A 19,227-nucleotide genomic window follows, 5' to 3' on the forward strand; every position below is an offset into this window, starting at 1 on the left:
TATTATCAAATTGCTAGCATCTTCAGTGTTGCTTTTGGTACATACTGACATGTAATTGCATTTTGAACTTACTTGATGGATCATTGTTAGTACAGAGTTGGTGTAAGTCTGATTTGCCACCATTCAGGTACACGCGGTCAATATCTATATGAAAATCCTGTCTTGTAAGGTGAACCCTGCTCACTTACCGTAGTACAGCCTTTAATGAGTATTGTGTGCCCCACGCGCACGTTACAAGCTCTGCATGCTAACCACTGCTTCTCAGTAAGTTTATTCCTTAATCAAATTTGTTGCAAGTAATATATCTATATTTCCATCCAGTAGCTCCGTACATAGTATCAATACTAGGAGCATTCTACATAAAGACCTAAGATCACTTATTTTGGTCCAAAAAGGGGTCCAATATTCAGGAACACATATTTTCAATAAATTTCGAGCAACCATTAAAAACTTGGTTTCAGATAAAACACAGTTTCAACAGAGTTTGAAAGACATTTTGATAGGCAACTCCTTGTACTCTACAGATGAATATCTTAACTGGGACTGCTAGACTAGCTTAAGTAAAAAGTCTGGCGGATTTCAGTTTTGACAGCACTTAATGACAAGTCAAGATTAGGTATTGTTGTGTGTGATAAATTTATTACAGGCGTATTAATTCTGTAAATATTAGCAGTTCCAGTTTACTGTAATGTATTTACCTGTTTTGACGATCTCCTGACAAATGATCAGGGTAGTAAGCATTATATTCAAATGCTTTATACTTTATGTTACACTTTCTGACATGAAAGAATCTGACATGGAGAATCATCTCCTGTTGGGTCTACAGAATGAAAACTGAATCTAAATCTAATCTAATCTACTCTCATCTCAAATGACCACCAGTTACTTAATTGTTAAGTACATTTGGAAATATGAGATTCACAATAAGTTACGATTTAGACTCCAGATGAGTCTCTCAATTGAACACATCATCTCCATGTTGAATGATGGCTAAAATACTAAATTATGTCTTACACACACACACACACACACACACACACACACACACACACAACACACATGTGTGTGTGTGAGTGTGTGTGTGTGTGCATGCGTGGGTGTTTGTTGCATGTCAGTAAACATTAACTGGGAAGTGAGTGATTGCAAATGCTGAAAGCCAGTTTGAGTCTCTGACTTAAGATGTGTGTGTGTTATTTGCAGTTTCATTTTTGTGATATGTAATAGGAGTCAGCCTAAACAAATGCCACTCATGACATCTTTCATGTGACACCCAGTGCTGAAGAAAGGTGTCAGTCTGTTTTCCATTACAAACAAAATGGTTTTTAAAATGGAATTCTACAGACCTCCCCAATACAATGGTCTCAAATTAGTCGAGTGTAATATTCATTTCAGTGATATGTATTAATAGCAACAATAAACCATGAAGAACAACCAGCCTTCCAGCAGTGGCAGAACCAACCTGGCATGTGCTGGTTGCTACTGCCATGCATAGGTGCTGCTGTAGTACTGGCTATTCTTCATGATTTACTGTCTCGGTTAGTACATATCGTTAAAACGAATATCACATTAGAATAAGTTGGGACCGTGTGTGTGTGTGTGTGTGTGTGTGTGTGTGTGTGTGTGTGTGTGTGTGTGTGTGTGTGTGTGTGTGTGTGTGTGTGTGTTCACTCACTCACTCACTCACTCACTCTCTCTACCTATCTCAGAATGCCATCAATGGTGTTCACATGTTCAACACAGTCTCAGGCATTTGTGGTTTCTGGACAATGAAACAGCCTATGTGACACTACCCCATGTCACAGCATACGACAATAAACCACTGACACAGACATTTTCACATAGGGTTCCTGAGCTGAGACAACACTGTGGATCGAGCTGCAAACAGAGTGCAAGACAGCTATCATCCAATGTTGTAGTCACATTACATTTCTGACTAATTGCTTGTTACTGAATACAAACATCATCTATCCACCAGTCCCACACATGCATCACTGTCAAATGAGCATAACCTGTATAATTGAATATCATGTTACAACAAATCAATTTCCTGGAGGCTGATTATTTTATCTTGTCCAAACTTGTTACCACGCCTGTATTGACATTATTCAAAAGCAGCTGGACTTAAATGCAAGATAATTTTTTCCACAGTATTATCATCATGAACCAAAAATGAAATGGATGCCTGAACGGGGGAAATAGTCATCCAACAATCAAGACTAAAACACAACTCATTCAGGAAGATACTGCTTAGTCTGTTTTATAATTGTCACAGCATTTCCATAAGATGTATGGAGTCCAGAATTTTCCTGTGAAATGTTATCAAGATATTCTAAAAATCTGCTCCCAGATATAAAGCAATAGAGGCAAGGAATTATAGTGGAAAATTTCCAATCCTTCCAATAATCAGACAACTGTTACATCTGTTTCCAATCCATATTACTATATCTTAACTGAAGGCAGCATCTCTCCACTTAGGCTGTACTTATTTAGACCATTTCTTTTGTTATCTGACTAGTTTTGGCATTTACAACCCATTGTCAAGTGTTTAGTTCAAACAACAAATGAAAGTGGTAGCATATTTAGAAGTGCTTCCATTTATGTTAATTTACAAATTATACTAGAATATGAGTTTTACAGAAACAGGTCCACTTAAGTGCACCATGAAAAGGACAATTTGTAAATGAAATTGAACCACAGCACATGATATGAATACATTGCCACTTTCATGCGTAAGACACCTTGTTCAAGCTAAATACTCAACAAGGGATTAAAAACCTGGGACTAGTCATGTATCAAAGTCAAGCAAAGCAAGCAAACAAGGCTACATGTGCTGGCCCAGACAGGCCACTCCAGATCAACTGCTGCTATGTCATCCTATGCTAGTGTCATCATTTGGATGCAGTATGGAGGGGCATGGGTTCAGCACACAGCTCTTCTGGGCATTGTTGGCCTTCTTGAGCTTCAAGCCTCTATTTCTCACTCACATAGCTACTCTGTTGGCAGCATGAGGCTCAGTGCACCCTGTTCATGTCTTACCACTGAGGAAAAATCCATGGCAGTACCGGTAATCGTACATGGACCTTCCGCACAGCAGTCAGACACACTGACCACTAAGCTACAGTGGCAGAATGTGTAACAAAGAAGAGGTCCAAATAAATACAGCCTATGTGGACAAATGATGGCTCATTTGATAATTTAATGAGTGTGGTGACCATTACAAAAAGATCGTACCCCACTAGTAATACCCCCAAACAAGACACACTTACTGACTGAATTACTGTTTCATCAGCAATAACATATAATATACAACTACAGTTCTCTAGTAATTGTAAGAATATTAATATAATGGCTTTTTACTAGTCATTATCTTCACATATTAACTGTTATTATTTAAGATTAATTTTCAACTCTAATTTCTTGGACAGAAATTCTTTCCTAAGAACATCTTACATCTTACAAAAACTTACTCAACTTCTTCTATATTCAACAGCTTTTGCTTTGTGTTTGTCTGCAAGCAAATGGCTGATAATGGCTACTACTGAAGCTAATGCACCTAGCACATGCAATCACTAGTAGCTAAAGATAAAAAACAGCATCAACTTCCTCCAGGCAGCAGCATTTCTTCCTCTAATGGCTAGTGTGTGTGTGTGTGTGTGTGTGTGTGTGTGTGAGAGAGAGAGAGAGAGAGAGAGAGAGAGAGAGAGAGAGAGAGAGAGAGAGAGATCGGGTGGGTGATTCAAATGATTAGAAAACATATTCTCTTTTCCGAACATGTAAACACAGACAAAGGTGCAGGTAAGAGTATGTAATGTACATATCACCCACCTTCATTTAGACAAACAAGGGGCCCTCCTGAATCACCTTTACATGAATCTGCACCACCATCCAAGTACCCTGCACAGAACATTGCATCTGTAATTTTTCTATCACCATAAACAAATGGTGCTCGACATGTCTCCTGTGATAATATTGGAACCCACGATGCTCTTAGTAGCCGGGAATGCCCTGAAATTCAATTTCGTAAAGAAAAAACAAGTCAAATATTGATTGTGTGCATCTAATTCTTAAACTGGTAAAATGGTAAAAGAATTTAACTGTTGTATAGAAATATACCTGATTTAGGGCTTCTAACAGAGCCCCATCCAGATATTGTACAGTTAAGCCCAGAAGGATAAGCTGAATTTGGCTCTGGAAGACATACTGGTTGAACCATGTCTCCTAACAAAATTCCCCTTGATTTAAGTTTCAGCAAAGCAATATCACTGTTAAGACGTAAACCTTTATTAAATCCTTCAGGAATATAAATTTCATCAATTAGTGCTTCTTGTTCTGCCTCATCAAAAACCTGCAACATTAAGTACACAATTTCTAAACTGCCAGTCATTACTCTGTAACTGTGGAGGTGATATCACAAAACAAAACTGAAATTGAACTGAGCTAATATGTAATCTGAATAAATTAAGATAACATGCAATAGATGCTAAAATCCAAAAGAGCAATAATAAAATGCATTTCTCTAACAGAGTAGGCTCCCTGAATACTCAGGAAAAAGCTCAAACCTGTCTTGTAATTATAAGGATGAATAAATGATCATGGGTGATGGCTAGGCTCATTATTTACAGGAGCAACTTCTGAGATATTCAGAGACTGAATTGGATCAAAATTTGGACTGATCTACATACCTCTGTGTCATAGTCACCAACTCGAACAAAGTATGCTACCTTCATAAAATCTTGAAGACAATGTGCAGCTGTCAAGATGTGTAGAGGGGAGATTATTACAGCGCCACACCAGTGAACTGATTTCATACTTGTGCGGACTCGTATACTTGCCTAAGATAAGAAATCACTTCATTAATCAATAAAGAGAATAATTTAATGCATCACAATGTTTAGTATGAATAAATAGAAAATATTAATGATCTTTTATAATACAAATAACTAGATCTACATCCACTGAAAGCCTACATGACTGACAGTCGAAAAATTGAGTGTATCCTGAGATGAAAGATTTTAATGTGATGGTGGCTAGACATTATATGCACATTGTGCATTCACTGCTGTTATTAATCTTATTAAGAGTGAGATAAATGATAAAGTACCACCACAGTGACAACATCTGTACATTCAGCCACTACTATGGGATCCCATATACTTAAGTTCTGGCTTGTACTGACTGTCTGTGGTTGCCAACACCAACTGATGACCACTACCTAGGTAACCTGATCAGAATGTAACAGGATTGTGCACTGTGTTTTAAGAGGTAAATGGGAGGGCTATGTTGACCCATTCTGTACTCCCATCATGTCTAAGCTCACACATATTTTCAGACACGCACATGGTGCAACCTTCTCTCTCTTTCTCTCTCTCTCTCTCTCTCTCTCTCTCTCTCTCTCTCACTCACTCACTCTCTCTTTCTCTCTCCATAACAAAGGTAAAATTCCCTAGCTTGTGAATCTGCACATCAAAAGAAATATGTAGTTACTTATGAGACATCAAAAAGTCCATATTTTTTAATTACTTGACATTCTTTTTAGCAATGTAAATCTTAGTTACTCTGTTTGCACTACTGCAATAGCACACTTACCTGCCAAGGATATGAACCTTTCGCCACAACAGAGCCAGTCAGTACTCTTGCCTCTGAAATTACGGCATCCACATAATTATTTATTTCTCTCATGCCACATTCGGTAGGTAGTATTTGTTCAGCAGTTGTTGTATATGTAATAGTAGTATTTTTTGAAGCCTATAAAATAGCAATTCAATGTGAAAATAATAAGAAACATAAAAATTAAAATTCGTTATCAAATTATTTTTTTCAAGATGCTACTACAATGCAAGAAAGCACTGACATTTGACAACATACTCAAAAATCCATAAAAAAGACAGAAAAAACTACTTACACGCACACACACACACACACACACACACACACACACACACACACAGACATGAAAGTTTGTATGTTGAACTGGAACCAGAGCAGTTGCAGAAAAATGTAAACATCAATGTTGGAGGGTTATGTATAATAGTGGGATGAGGCTTAAAGCACACAATATGCTATTGATGCTCCCACTAATTTGTGCCCTGTGATACATGAGAAACGTTAAAATATACAATGCAAAGCAGTAAATGGTTTCAGAAAGAGATTTTCCCTCTGCAGCGGAGTGTGCGCTGATATGAAACTTCCTGGCAGATTAAAACTGTGTGTTGGACCAAGACTCGAACTCGGAACCTTTGCCTTTCTACATCTACATCTACATCTACATTTATACTCCGCAAGCCACCCAATGGTGTGTGGCGGAGGGCACTTTACGTGCCACTGTCATTACCTCCCTTTCCTGTTCCAGTCGCGTATGGTTTGCGGGAAGAACGACTGTCTGAAAGCCTCCGTGCGCGCTCTAATCTCTCTAATTTTACATTCATGATCTCCTCGGGAGGTATAAGTAGGGGGAAGCAATATATTCGATACCTCATCCAGAAAAGGTATCAGATAGATTATATAATGGTAAGACAGAGATTTAGGAACCAGGTTTTAAATTGTAAGACATTTCCAGGGGCAGATGTGGACTCTGACCACAATCTATTGGTTATGACCTGTAGATTAAAACTGAAGAAACTGCAAAAAGGTGGGAATTTAAGGAGATGGGACCTGGATAAACTAAAAGAACCAGAGGTAGTACAGAGATTCAGGGAGAGCATAAGGGAGCAATTGACGGGAATGGGGGAAATAAATACAGTAGAAGAAGAATGGGTAGCTTTGAGGGATGAAGTAGTGAAGGCAGCAGAGGATCAAGTAGGTAAAAAGACGAGGGCTAGTAGAAATCCTTGGGTAACAGAAGAAATATTGAATTTAATTGATGAAAGGAGAAAATATAAAAATGCAGTAAGTGAAACAGGCAAAAAGGAATACAAACGTCTCAAAAATGAGATCGACAGGAAGTGCAAAATGGCTAAGCAGGGATGGCTAGAGGACAAATGTAAGGATGTAGAGGCCTATCTCACTAGGGGTAAGATAGATACTGCCTACAGGAAAATTAAAGAGACCTTTGGAGATAAGAGAACGACTTGTATGAATATCAAGAGCTCAGATGGAAACCCAGTTCTAAGCAAAGAAGGGAAAGCAGAAAGGTGGAAGGAGTATATAGAGGGTCTATACAAGGGCGATGTACTTGAGGACAATATTATGGAAATGGAAGAGGATGTAGATGAAGATGAAATGGGAGATACGATACTGCGTGAAGAGTTTGACAGAGCACTGAAAGACCTGAGTCGAAACAAGGCCCCCGGAGTAGACAATATTCCATTGGAATACTGACGGCCGTGGGAGAGCCAGTCCTGACAAAACTCTACCATCTGGTGAGCAAGATGTATGAAACAGGTGAAATACCCTCAGACTTCAAGAAGAATATAATAATTCCAATCCCAAAGAAAGCAGGTGTTGACAGATGTGAAAATTACCGAACTATCAGCTTAATAAGTCACAGCTGCAAAATACTAACACGAATTCTTTACAGACGAATGGAAAAACTAGTAGAAGCCAACCTCGGGGAAGATCAGTTTGGATTCCGTAGAAACACTGGAACACGTGAGGCAATACTGACCTTACGACTTATCTTAGAAGAAAGATTAAGGAAAGGCAAACCTACGTTTCTAGCATTTGTAGACTTAGAGAAAGCTTTTGACAATGTTGACTGGAATACTCTCTTTCAAATTCTAAAGGTGGCAGGGGTAAAATACAGGGAGCGAAAGGCTATTTACAATTTGTACAGAAACCAGATGGCAGTTATAAGAGTCGAGGGACATGAAAGGGAAGCAGTGGTTGGGAAGGGAGTAAGACAGGGTTGTAGCCTCTCCCCGATGTTGTTCAATCTGTATATTGAGCAAGCAGTAAAGGAAACAAAAGAAAAATTCGGGGTAGGCATTAAAATTCATGGAGAAGAAATAAAAACTTTGAGGTTCGCCGATGACATTGTAATTCTGTCAGAGACAGCAAAGGACTTGGAAGAGCAGTTGAAAGGAATGGACAGTGTCTTGAAAGGAGGATATAAGATGAACATCAACAAAAGCAAAACAAGGATAATGGAATGTAGTCGAATTAAGTCGGGTGATGATGAGGGAATTAGATTAGGAAATGAGGCACTTAAAGTAGTAAAGGAGTTTTGCTATTTGGGGAGCAAAATAACTGATGATGGTCGAAGTAGAGAGGATATAAAATTTAGGCTGACAATGGCAAGGAAAGCGTTTCTGAAGAAGAGAAATTTGTTAACATCCAGTATTGATTTAAGTGTCAGGAAGTCATTTCTGAAAATATTCGTATGGAGTGTAGCCATGTATGGAAGTGAAACATGGACGATAAATAGTTTGGACAAGAAGAGAATAGAAGCTTTCGAAATGTGGTGCTACAGAAGAATGCTGAAGATTAGATGGGTAGATCACATAACTAATGAGGAAGTATTGAATAGGATTGGGGAGGAGAGAAGTTTGTGGCACAACTTGACCAGAAGAAGGGATCGGTTGGTAGGACATGTTCTGAGGCATCAAGGGATCACCAATTTAGTATTGGAGGGCAGCGTGGAGGGTAAAAATCGTAGAGGGAGACCAAGAGATGAATACACTAAGCAGATTCAGAAGGATGTAGGTTGCAGTAGGTACTGGGAGATGCACAGGATAGAGTAGCATGGAGAGCTGCATCAAACCAGTCCCAGGACTGAAGACCACAACAACAACAACATCCAGAAACGCACCCTCTCGAAACCTGGCGAGCAAGCTACACCGCGATGCAGAGCGCCTCTCTTGCAGAGTCTGCCACTTGAGTTTATTAAACATCTCCGTAACGCTATCACGGTTACCAAATAACCCTGTGACGAAACGCGCCGCTCTTCTTTGGATCTTCTCTATCTCCTCCGTCAGACCGATCTGGTACGGATCCCACACTGATGAGCAATACTCAAGTATAGGTCGAACGAGTGTTTTGTAAGCCACCTCCTTTGTTGATGGACTACATTTTCTAAGCACTCTCCCAATGAATCTCAACCTGGTACCCGCCTTACCAACAATTAATTTTATATGATCATTCCACTTCAAATCGTTCCGCACGCATACTCCCAGATATTTTACAGAAGTAACTGCTACCAGTGTTTGTTCCGCTATCATATAATCATACAATAAAGGATCCTTCTTTCTATGTATTCGCAATACATTACATTTGTCTATGTTAAGGGTCAGTTGCCATTCCCTGCACCAAGTGCCTATCCGCTGCAGATCTTCCTGCATTTCGCTACAATTTTCTAATGCTGCAACTTCTCTGTATACTACAGCATCATCCGCAAAAAGCCGCATGGAACTTCCGACACTATCTACTAGGTCATTTATATATATTGTGAAAAGCAATGGTCCCATAACACTCCCCTGTGGCACGCCAGAGGTTACTTTAACGTCTGTAGACGTCTCTCCATTGATAACAACACATGCTGTGTTCTGTTTGCTAAAAACTCTTCAATCCAGCCACACAGCTGGTCTGATATTCCGTAGGCTCTTATTTTGTTTATCAGGTGACAGTGCGGAACTGTATCGAACGCCTTCCGGAAGTCAAGAAAAATAGCATCTACCTGGGAGCCTGTACCAACTGAAAACAATAAGCAACAAACAGCTCTGAGCAAAGTTGAGTACACAAAGCATTTGGTAACGGCTACTCTGAAACTGCTTGTTGAGGTTAGCAGAGTCATAATGAGGTATTTCAGGTTCAACCTCTACTGGTATATTACGCAATCAGTACAAAACATTCTCACCTAAAACTGATGCAATGTACCATAATGTCTGTATTATATTTCAGATTGCATGTTTTGATTCCTCTTCAGTATCATTGTGTGCCCTTATTTCATTGTGTGTCAAGATTTGCAAGTAATTTTTGTTTCTTATCTAATAGGAATTGTGTTTATTGTGTAGGGTTTTAAATGTTGGCCTATGCAGCAGTGCAAATTATCTATATACATAGCTATGGGGGGGTTTAAAGTTGGAGAAACATTTTAAACTATTTGAAAAGTATCCTATTGTACTCGTGTATATTTTGTAATGAAAGTATTTTAACTGTTTGTTTCTGTAACTGAAAATGTCATTTGGAACAAAGCTTCCATTTGTCTGTAAATAAAAACCTCGCAGGGTGAGAAATTTAGTTATATACTTTTTGAAACATCAGCTCTTTGCTATTTTTCAACATAGTCACCATTTAAATTTAAGCATTTGTTACAGAGTTTCACTAATTCACAAAACCCATCTTCATAAAATTCTGCCACCTGAATGCATAGCTATTCTTTCACGGCATTTTGAAGTCTGTTTTCATCGAAATGCTGTAATGCAAGTCATTTGTTCATGTGAATGAAGAGATGAAAATCACTTGGTGGCAAGTCTGGGATGTATGGGAGATGATTAAAAACATCATATTTGAATTGCTTCAAAATCTCTAGAGTTTTCTGGGCACAGTGACAATGAGCATTGTCATGCAAAATACAACACCAGATGTAAGCATATCACTAAGTCTGTTTTGAATGGCTCACTAAAGTTTTTGCAGAGTTCCACAGTAGACATCTAAAGTGACAGTCATGCCACATTCCATAAATTCACCTAACAAAACTTCCTCACCATCCCAAAAAACTGTAGCCCTAACCGTCCTCAATGACAAAGTTTATTGAGATTTCTTCGGCTTGCATGGAGAATTGTTATGGCCACCAAACCAAGAATTATTCTTAACAAAATCTTCTGTCAGTTCTTGGTAGAACAACATTATAATAAATGAAAAGAAGCATTTTGATTTTGTTCTACAATATTACTTTTATTGTGTTAACTGGTTTTTGGCTTACAAGGCCATCTTCAGACGTTTACTGAGTATTGTCACCAAAGAAGTTACAATGTTTGCAAAATAACATTGGAAGAGAAGTAACATGTCCAGACTGAGCAGAAACATACAGTAAGTAACATCTTTGACAGTGTGGAGATAATATAATGAAAAAGTAAAAAATTGAACAGTAAATAAATAAAAATGGAGTAAATAAATAAAAATGGAGTAGACAGGAAAAACTTTAACACAGAATAGGAACAGCATGCCTACATAACAGTGTCTATTAATAAACAAAACTAATAAAATAAAATAAAGTTAGTACTTGACAAGGCTGCATCAGGAGGTATAAAACATGGAGAGTGATACACAAGCCAATTAAAAGAAGAAACAGTTATCAGTGTAACTACAGAATGGATAAGGAACTTAAGCAATATCAATAAGATAAACAGAAATAAATAAATACAGGAAAGTGGAGGGGTCTGAGGGAACATACAATAAATGCAATCTTTGAGAGTGTGTTGGTACTGCATTTTAACATTAACATTATATTCAAAACTACGGATATGTAACAGTTTGCATTAAATAAATGAACGGAGTAAAATATAAACAATATTTGATGAAACAACTTACTGTATGATCCCACAAGCTCCTCCATTTTCCTGCGTTTATTTATTTCTGTTTATCTTATTGATATTGCTTAAGCTCTCTATGTATTCTGTAGTTACACTGATAATTGTTTCTTCTTTTAATTGGTTTGTGTTCCACTTTAAAAAGTTTTTCCTGTTTATTCCTTTTTTATTTATTTACTCCTTTTTTTTTTTTTTTTTTTTTTTTTTTTTTTTTTTTTTTTTTTTTTTTTTTTTTTCATTGCATTACCACCACACTGTCAAAGATGTTACTTACTGTATGTTTCTGCTCAGTCTAGACATGTTACTCCTCTTCCAATGTTGTTTGCAAACATTGTAACTTCTTTGGTGACAATACTCAGTAAATGTCTGAAGATCACAATGTAAGCCAAAAACCAGTTAACACAATAAAAGCAATATTGTAAAACAAAAGCAAACTGGTACTTTTCCTTTATCATCAATTATTGTTTAATTTTGACATTTATATATGCCACTGAGGTTTTGCCATCAATCACATTTCTTTTCAAACAACCTTCTCCCTCTGTGTCATAGCGTGAAAGGAAGTCTAAGGCAGAGCCTATTTGTTTGGTTTTGTGGACCTCTATGAGAAATTTTAGTACTCATTGAGCATAGAGCATTCAGTAGCCTAAGTTATCAGTGACAACCTCATACAAAACCGTACAAGAAATTTGTGGAAACTGTTCAGAAAGTTCAGAGACGGTGAATCTTTGATTTACATGAGGTCTTTCACCAATTTTCTTGACAAGATCAGTACTGACAGCAGTAGGCCTGTCTCTTCTCTCTACATCATGAATGTTTATTCTACCACTTTTAGAAAAGTCAACCCATTGTTGAACAACAACTTCATCCATAATGTTAGGACCACGTACAGCACATAATTGATGATGAATGTCTGCTCCTGAAATGTTTTGTGCAGAAAAAATCTTACTACTGCCTTTGCATTCCACAGGATTTTTTATCACAGTACTCATATTTTGAGGTTATAACAACTGAATGCATGAAAGAATGAGGTTCATACTTTCACATCCGTATGCTTAATGTATCAGAGAACATGCAGATGTAACAATGGTGGTGCTCTGTGAACAAATACTAGTGCCACACTAGAAGATGGTTACTTTCCAAACCACCCTCATATTTCCCCACGTCACAACAGATCTAAGTAGAGCATAACACACTAGCTTTAAAGTGACTTAATAGGTTGTATCTCATACTAACCTCAGTAATAAACAAAGTCTGATAAGGTCCTTTGATAACGTGTGTATGCATTTTCCAGCTTAGTGTGTTCCTGGTATGCAGTCCAAAAAAACCGAAGTACTTCTGTATTTAATGCAGTGAGATTATGTTTTGTGTAGAAACTCATTTATATTGATTTTTGAGCTATTATATGTAAACCATCTGCCCATAATAAGTTTGTAGGTGAGAAGTATTTGCTTGCACTATTTCTTGTAATGCACCTTCACCACTAGTTGTCAGTATACTTCTGTTGCCCGCAGAGAGCACTTCAGAAATGTACTCTGGGCGGTCATTTGTTAACAATATAAGGAGAAAATAATTAAGAGCCCTGGTGAACATCTTAGATTGTACTCAGTGTGTTTGATGAGCACTTCATAGCTTTTGTAGAGCTCCAGACTTCAACAAACTGTCTTGTAACACTTAGCTAGGTCCTGAGCCAGCAGTTTCAGCTTCACATCACTCAATTAAAGTTGAGAATTTGTGAAGAAATTAAATGGGTCCAGTCAAACATTTGTGAGGGTTGCAGTAGTCTTCCTACTCATTCACACTAACTTACATTTTTCCACACTTATCGCGAGCTACCGCTCACCACATCAATTGGGAATTTTGTCTAAGTCATCTTGTATCTTCCTACAGTCACTTAACTTCATCATCTTACCATACACCACAGCATCATCTGCAAACAATTGCAGATTGTTGCCCACACTGTTCACCAAATCATTTATGTATATGGAGAACAATAGTGGTCCTGCCGCACTTCCCTGGGACATTCCTGACGAAACCCTTGTTTTTGATAAACAATCGCCATTGAGGACAACATACTGGGTTGTATTATTTAAGAAGTCTTTGAGCCACTCATATTTCTGTGAACGTATTACATATGCTTGTACTTCATGTACTGGAATGCAGTGGCAGGTGAAGGAAGAGATGAAAATACAGTAGGAAAATTTGGATTAGGTATAAGAAATGAGGGAGCTGAACGACTAATTAGTTTCTGTAAAGAAAATTCATTAGCAGTGGGTAACACATTATTTGAACACCACAAAAGGAGATGTTACACATGGACATCAAATTTGAAAAGGGAAAGGTATCAATTGACTACATCCTGATACAAAAAAGGTTTAGCAACTGTTTGAAGAATGCCAAAGCTTATCCAGCAGCAGATATAAATTCAGACCACAACCTAGTAGTGGGAGGAATACAAGTGAAGTTGAAAAAAGTCTGGAAAGGTAGAGCAAAGGAAAGACTAAACATAGAAGGACCCAAAGAGGTAGGAAAGACATCAGGTTTTGAGAATAGATTTATGGATAAATGGGAAAGAGGTAGTGTTGATGAAAGTGTTAATGACAAATGGATAAAAATGAGGGAAGGGCTCATGGACTCTGCCAAAGAAGCACTTGGAATTAGAGTATCCCAAAGTACTAGGAAAGAATGGATAACAGAAAACATGTTGAAAAAGATGGAAGAGCAGAGAAAGTGGAAAAATGTAGAAACTGAAGAAGGCAAAAAGAGGTACACAAAACTGAATAATGAATTAAGAAGAGAAACTGAAGAAGCAAGGAAAAAATGAATGAAACAGAAATGTAACAAAATAGAGAAAATGGAGAAAGAGGGAAAGTATGAAATGATGTATAGACTGGCTAGTGAGATAGTTTTTGAACGTAAAAGAAAGAGGAATAACATGGAAATATAAAGAGCGAATGATACTCTAGCAGAAGAACCACAGGAGGTTTTGAACAGATGGCAAGAACATACTGAATGTACGTATAAGGGGGATGAAATACAAAGCGAAATTAAGGTTGAAGAGGAGCAATATGTGTCAGAAGATGGAAAGGGATTCACCATCTTGGAAGCAGAAGTAGAAAAGGTGCTGAAGGAGATGAAAAATAGGAAGGCATGTGGAATTGATGAGTTTCCAGCAGAACTGTTGAAGACTCTGGGAATTAGTAAAGTTCAGTGGCATGAGGAACAAGACTTCTGGTCAGGTGAATACAGGGTTATAAATACAAAATCAAATAGGGGTAACGCAGGAGTAGGTTTAATAATGAATAAAAAAAATAGTGAACGCATTATTTTGGCCAAGATAGATACGAAGCCCACGCCTACCACCATAGTACAAGTTTATATGCCGACTAGCTCCGCAGATGATGAAGAGATTGATTAAATGTATGATGAGATAAAAGAAATTATTTAGATAGTGAAGGGAGATGAAAATTTAATAGTCATGTGTGACTGGAATTCGATAGTAGGAAAAGGAAGAGAAGGAAACGTAGTAGGTGAATATGGAATGCAGGTAAGGAATGAAAGAGGAAGCTGCCTGGTAGAATTTTGCACAGAGCATAACTTAATCATGGTTCAACAATCATAAAAGAATGTTGAAATCAAACAATGGAAAATCCAGGATGGAATGTAACAATACCAGAGAAGGAAAGTTGCTACTCACCATGTAGCGGAGATGCTGAGTTGCGATAGGCACAATAAAAAGATTCACACAATTAAAGCTTTCAGCCATTAAGGCCTTTGACAGCAGTAGACACACATACACACACACACACACACACACACACACACACACTCAAATAAACGCAACTTGCACACATGTCCGCAGTCTCAAGCGTGCTGAGAGTGGTGAATGGGTGGGGGGAAGGAGGAGGCTGGAGCAGGGAAGGGGAGGGATAGATAGTATGGTAGGTGTGGCAGACAGTGAAGTGTTTCAGTTTAGACAGAGGGCAGGAAAGAAGGTGTGGAGGGGGGAGGGGGTAAGTAGCGGAAAGGAGAGAAATAAAAGATAAAAGACTGGGTGTGGCAGTGAAATGACAGCTGTGTAGTGCTGGAATGGGAACAGGGAGGGGGCTGGATGGGTGAGGACAGTGACTAACGAAGGTTGAGGCCAGGAGGGTTATGGGAACATAGGAGGTACTGTAGGGAAAGTTCCCACCTGCGCAATTCAGAAAAACGTGTTGGTGTGAAGGATCTGTATGGCACAGGCTGTGAAGCAGTCATAAAGATGAGGGATATCATGTTTGGCAGCATATTCAGCAACAGCAACACTTGTGTCTTGGCCACAGTTTGTTGGTGGCCATTCATGCGGACAGACAGCTTGTTGGTTGTCATGCTTACATAGAATGCAGCACAGAGGTTGCAGCTTAACTTGTAAATCACATGACTGGTTTCACAGGTATCCCTGCCTTTGATGGGATAGGTGATGTTAGTGACCGGACTGGAGTAGGTGGTGGTAGGAGGATGTGAGGGACAGGTCTTGTATCTAGGTCTATTGCAGGGGTATGAACCTTGAGGTAAGGGATTGGGAGCAGGGGTTGTGTAAGGATGAACGAGTATATTGTGTAGGTTTGGTGGACGGCGGGATACCACTGTTGGAGGGGTGGGAAGGATAGTGGGCAGGACATTTCTCATTTCAGGGCACAACAAGGGGTAATCGAAACCCTGGGTCCGCCGCTCGTGGTCTCGCGGTTGCGTTCTCGCTTCCCGAGCACGGGGTCCCGGGTTCGATTCCCGGCGGGGTCAGGAATTTTCACCTGCCTCGAGATGACTGGGTGTTTGTGTTGTCCTCATCATTTCATCATCATCCAGGAAAGTGGCGAAATTGGGCTGAGCAAAGGTTGGGAAATTGTACGGGCGCTGATAACCGCGCCGTTGAGCGCCCTACAAACCAAACATCATCATCATCATCATCAAAACCCTGGCGGAGAATGTAATACAGTTGCTCCACTCCCGGATGGTACTGAGTTACGAGGAGAATGCTCCACTGTGGCTGGACTGTGGGACTTTGGGAGGCGGTGGAGACTGGAAAGACAAGGCACGGGAGATTTGTTTTTGTACAAGGATGGGAGGATAATTATGGTCAGTGAAGGCTTCAGTGAGACCCTCGGTATATTTTGAGAGGGACTGATTGTCACTGCAGATGCGATGACCACGAGTGGTTAGGCTGTACGAAAGGGACTTCTTGGTATGGAATGGGTAGCAGCTGTCAAAGTGGAGGTATTGCTGGTGGTTAGTAGGTTTGATATGGACGGAGGTACTGATGTAACCATCTCTGAGGTGAAGGTTGTATACATGGAAGAAGCCTGGAGATACTGAAAGGTTTCAGACAGATTATATAATGGTAAGACAGAGATTTAGGAACCAGGTTTTAAATTGTAAGGCTTTTCCAGGGGCAGATGTGGTCTCTGACCACAATCTATTGGTTATGAAATGTAGATTAAAACTTAAGAAATTGCAAAAAGGTGGGAATTTAAGGAGATGGACCTGGATAAGCTGACAGAACCAGAGGTTGTAGAAAGTTTCAGGGAGTGCATTAGGGAACGATTGACAAGAATGGGGGAAACAAATTCAGTAGAAGAAGAATGGGTAGCTTTGAGAGATGAAATAGTGAAGGCAGCAGAGGATCAAGTAGGTAAAAAGACAAGGGCTAGTAGAAATCCTTGGGTAACAGAAGAGATACTGAATTTAATTGATGAAAGGAGAAAATACAAAAATGCAGTAAATGAAGCAGGCAAAAAGGAATACAAACATCTCAAAAACGACATCGACAGGAAGTGCAAAATGGCTAAGCAGGCATGGCTAGAGGACAAATGTAAGGATGTAGAGACGTATCTCACTAGGGGTAAGATAGATACTGCCTACAGAAAAATTAAAGAGACCTTTGGAGAAAAGAGAACCACTTGCATGAACATCAAGAGCTCAGATGGAAACCCAGTTCTAAGCAAAGAAGGGAAAGCAGAAGGGTGGAAGGAATATATAGAGAGTCTATACAAGGGTGATGTTCTTGAGGACAATATTGTGGAAATGGAAAGAGATCTAGATGAAGATGAAATGGGAGATATGATACTACGTGAAGAGTTTGACAGAGCACTGAAAGACCTAAGCCGAAACAAGGCCGCGGGAGTACACAAAATTCTATTAGAACTACTGATAGCCTTGGGAGAGCCAGCCCTGAAAAACTCTACCATCTAGTGACCAAGATGTATGAGACAGGTGACATACCCTCAGACTTCAAGAAGAATATAATAATTGCAATTCCATAGAGAGCAGGTGTTGACAGATGTGAAAGTTACCTAACTATCAGTTTAATAAGCCACAGCTGCAAAGTACTAACACGAATTCTTTACAGACGAATGGAGAAACAGGTAGAAGCTGACCTTGAGGATGATCAGTTTGGATTCCCTAAAAATGTTGGATCACATGAGGCAGTACTGACCCTACGATTTATCTTAGAAAATAGATTAAGGAAAGGCAAACCTATGTTTTTAGCATTTGTAGACTTAGAGAAAGCTTTTGACAATGTTGACTGGAATACTCTCTTTCAAATTCTGAAGGTGGCAGGGGTAAAATACAGGGAGTGAAAGGCTATTTACAATTTGTACAGAAACCAGATGGCAGTTGTAAGAGTCAAGGGGCATGAAAGGGAAGCAGTGGTTGGGAAGGGAGTGAGACAGGGTTGTAGCCTATCCCTGATGTTATTCAATCTGTATATTGAGCAAGCAGTAAAGGAAACAAAAGAAAAATTCGAAGTAGGAATTAAAATCCATGGAGAAGAAATAAAAACTTTGAGGTTTGGTGATGACATTGTAATTCTGCAGAGACAGCAAAGAACCTGGAAGAGCAGCTGAATGGAATGGACAGTGTCTTGAAAAGAGGATATAAGATGAACGTCAACAAAATCTAAACGAGGATAATGGAATGTAGTCGAATTAAATCGGGTGATGCTGAGGGCATTAGATTAGGAAATGAGACACTTAAAGTAGTAAATGAGTTTTGCTCCTTGTGGAGCAAAATAACTGATGATGGTCAAAGTGGAGAGGATATAAGATGTAGACTGGTAATGGCAAGGAAAGCGTTTCTGAAGAAGAGAAATTTTGTTAACATCAAGTATAGATTTAAATGTCAGGAAGTCTTTTCTGAAAGTATTTGTATGGAGTATAGCCATGTAGGGAAGCGAAACGTTGACGATAAATAGTTTAGACAAAAAGAGAATAGAAGCTTTTGAAATGTGGTGCTACAGAAGAATGCTGAAGATTAGATGGGTAGATCACATAACTAATGTGGAGATATTGAATAGAATTGGAGAGAAGAGAAATTTGTGGCACATGAGTAGAAGAAGGGATCTATTGGTAGGACATATTCTGAGGAATCAAGGGATCACCAATTTAGTATTGGAGGACAATGCGGAGGGTAAAAATCATAGAGGGAGACCAAGAGATGAACACACTAAACAAATTCAGAAGGATGTAGGTTGCAGTAGGTATGGGGAGATGAAGAAGCTTGCACAGGATAGAGTAGCATGGAGAGCTGCATCAAACCAGTCTCTGGACTGAAGACCACAACAACAATGGCAAGCTGGATAGATGAATTGCAGAAGAGCAGTTCAGATTTAGAAGAGGAAAAGGAACAAGAGATGCTATTGGCCTGTTACAGACTATATGGGAAAGATATATGGAAAAAGGTAGAGAAAACTTTGCTGTTTTTAGAGATTTAGAAAAGGCTTTTGACA

General features: G+C 39.0%; 1 protein-coding gene across 2 annotated transcripts in view; it reads right to left on the reverse strand.

Moving 5' to 3' along the window:
- Positions 1–19,227, reverse strand: part of LOC126412402 (serine protease svh-1-like) — a 467,630-nt gene that overhangs the window by 57,793 nt on the left and 390,610 nt on the right. For both annotated transcript variants that reach the window (XM_050081990.1, XM_050082000.1), the window contains 4 exons: positions 5,587–5,745; positions 4,683–4,832; positions 4,114–4,345; positions 3,826–4,005 (listed from right to left, as the gene is read on the reverse strand). In XM_050081990.1, the coding sequence (XP_049937947.1) occupies positions 3,826–4,005; positions 4,114–4,345; positions 4,683–4,832; positions 5,587–5,745 (721 nt within the window). The remainder of the gene's footprint in view (positions 1–3,825; positions 4,006–4,113; positions 4,346–4,682; positions 4,833–5,586; positions 5,746–19,227) is intronic.

Source organism: Schistocerca serialis, chromosome 1 (assembly GCF_023864345.2).
Source record: "Schistocerca serialis cubense isolate TAMUIC-IGC-003099 chromosome 1, iqSchSeri2.2, whole genome shotgun sequence".
Lineage (NCBI taxonomy): Eukaryota > Metazoa > Arthropoda > Insecta > Orthoptera > Acrididae > Schistocerca > Schistocerca serialis.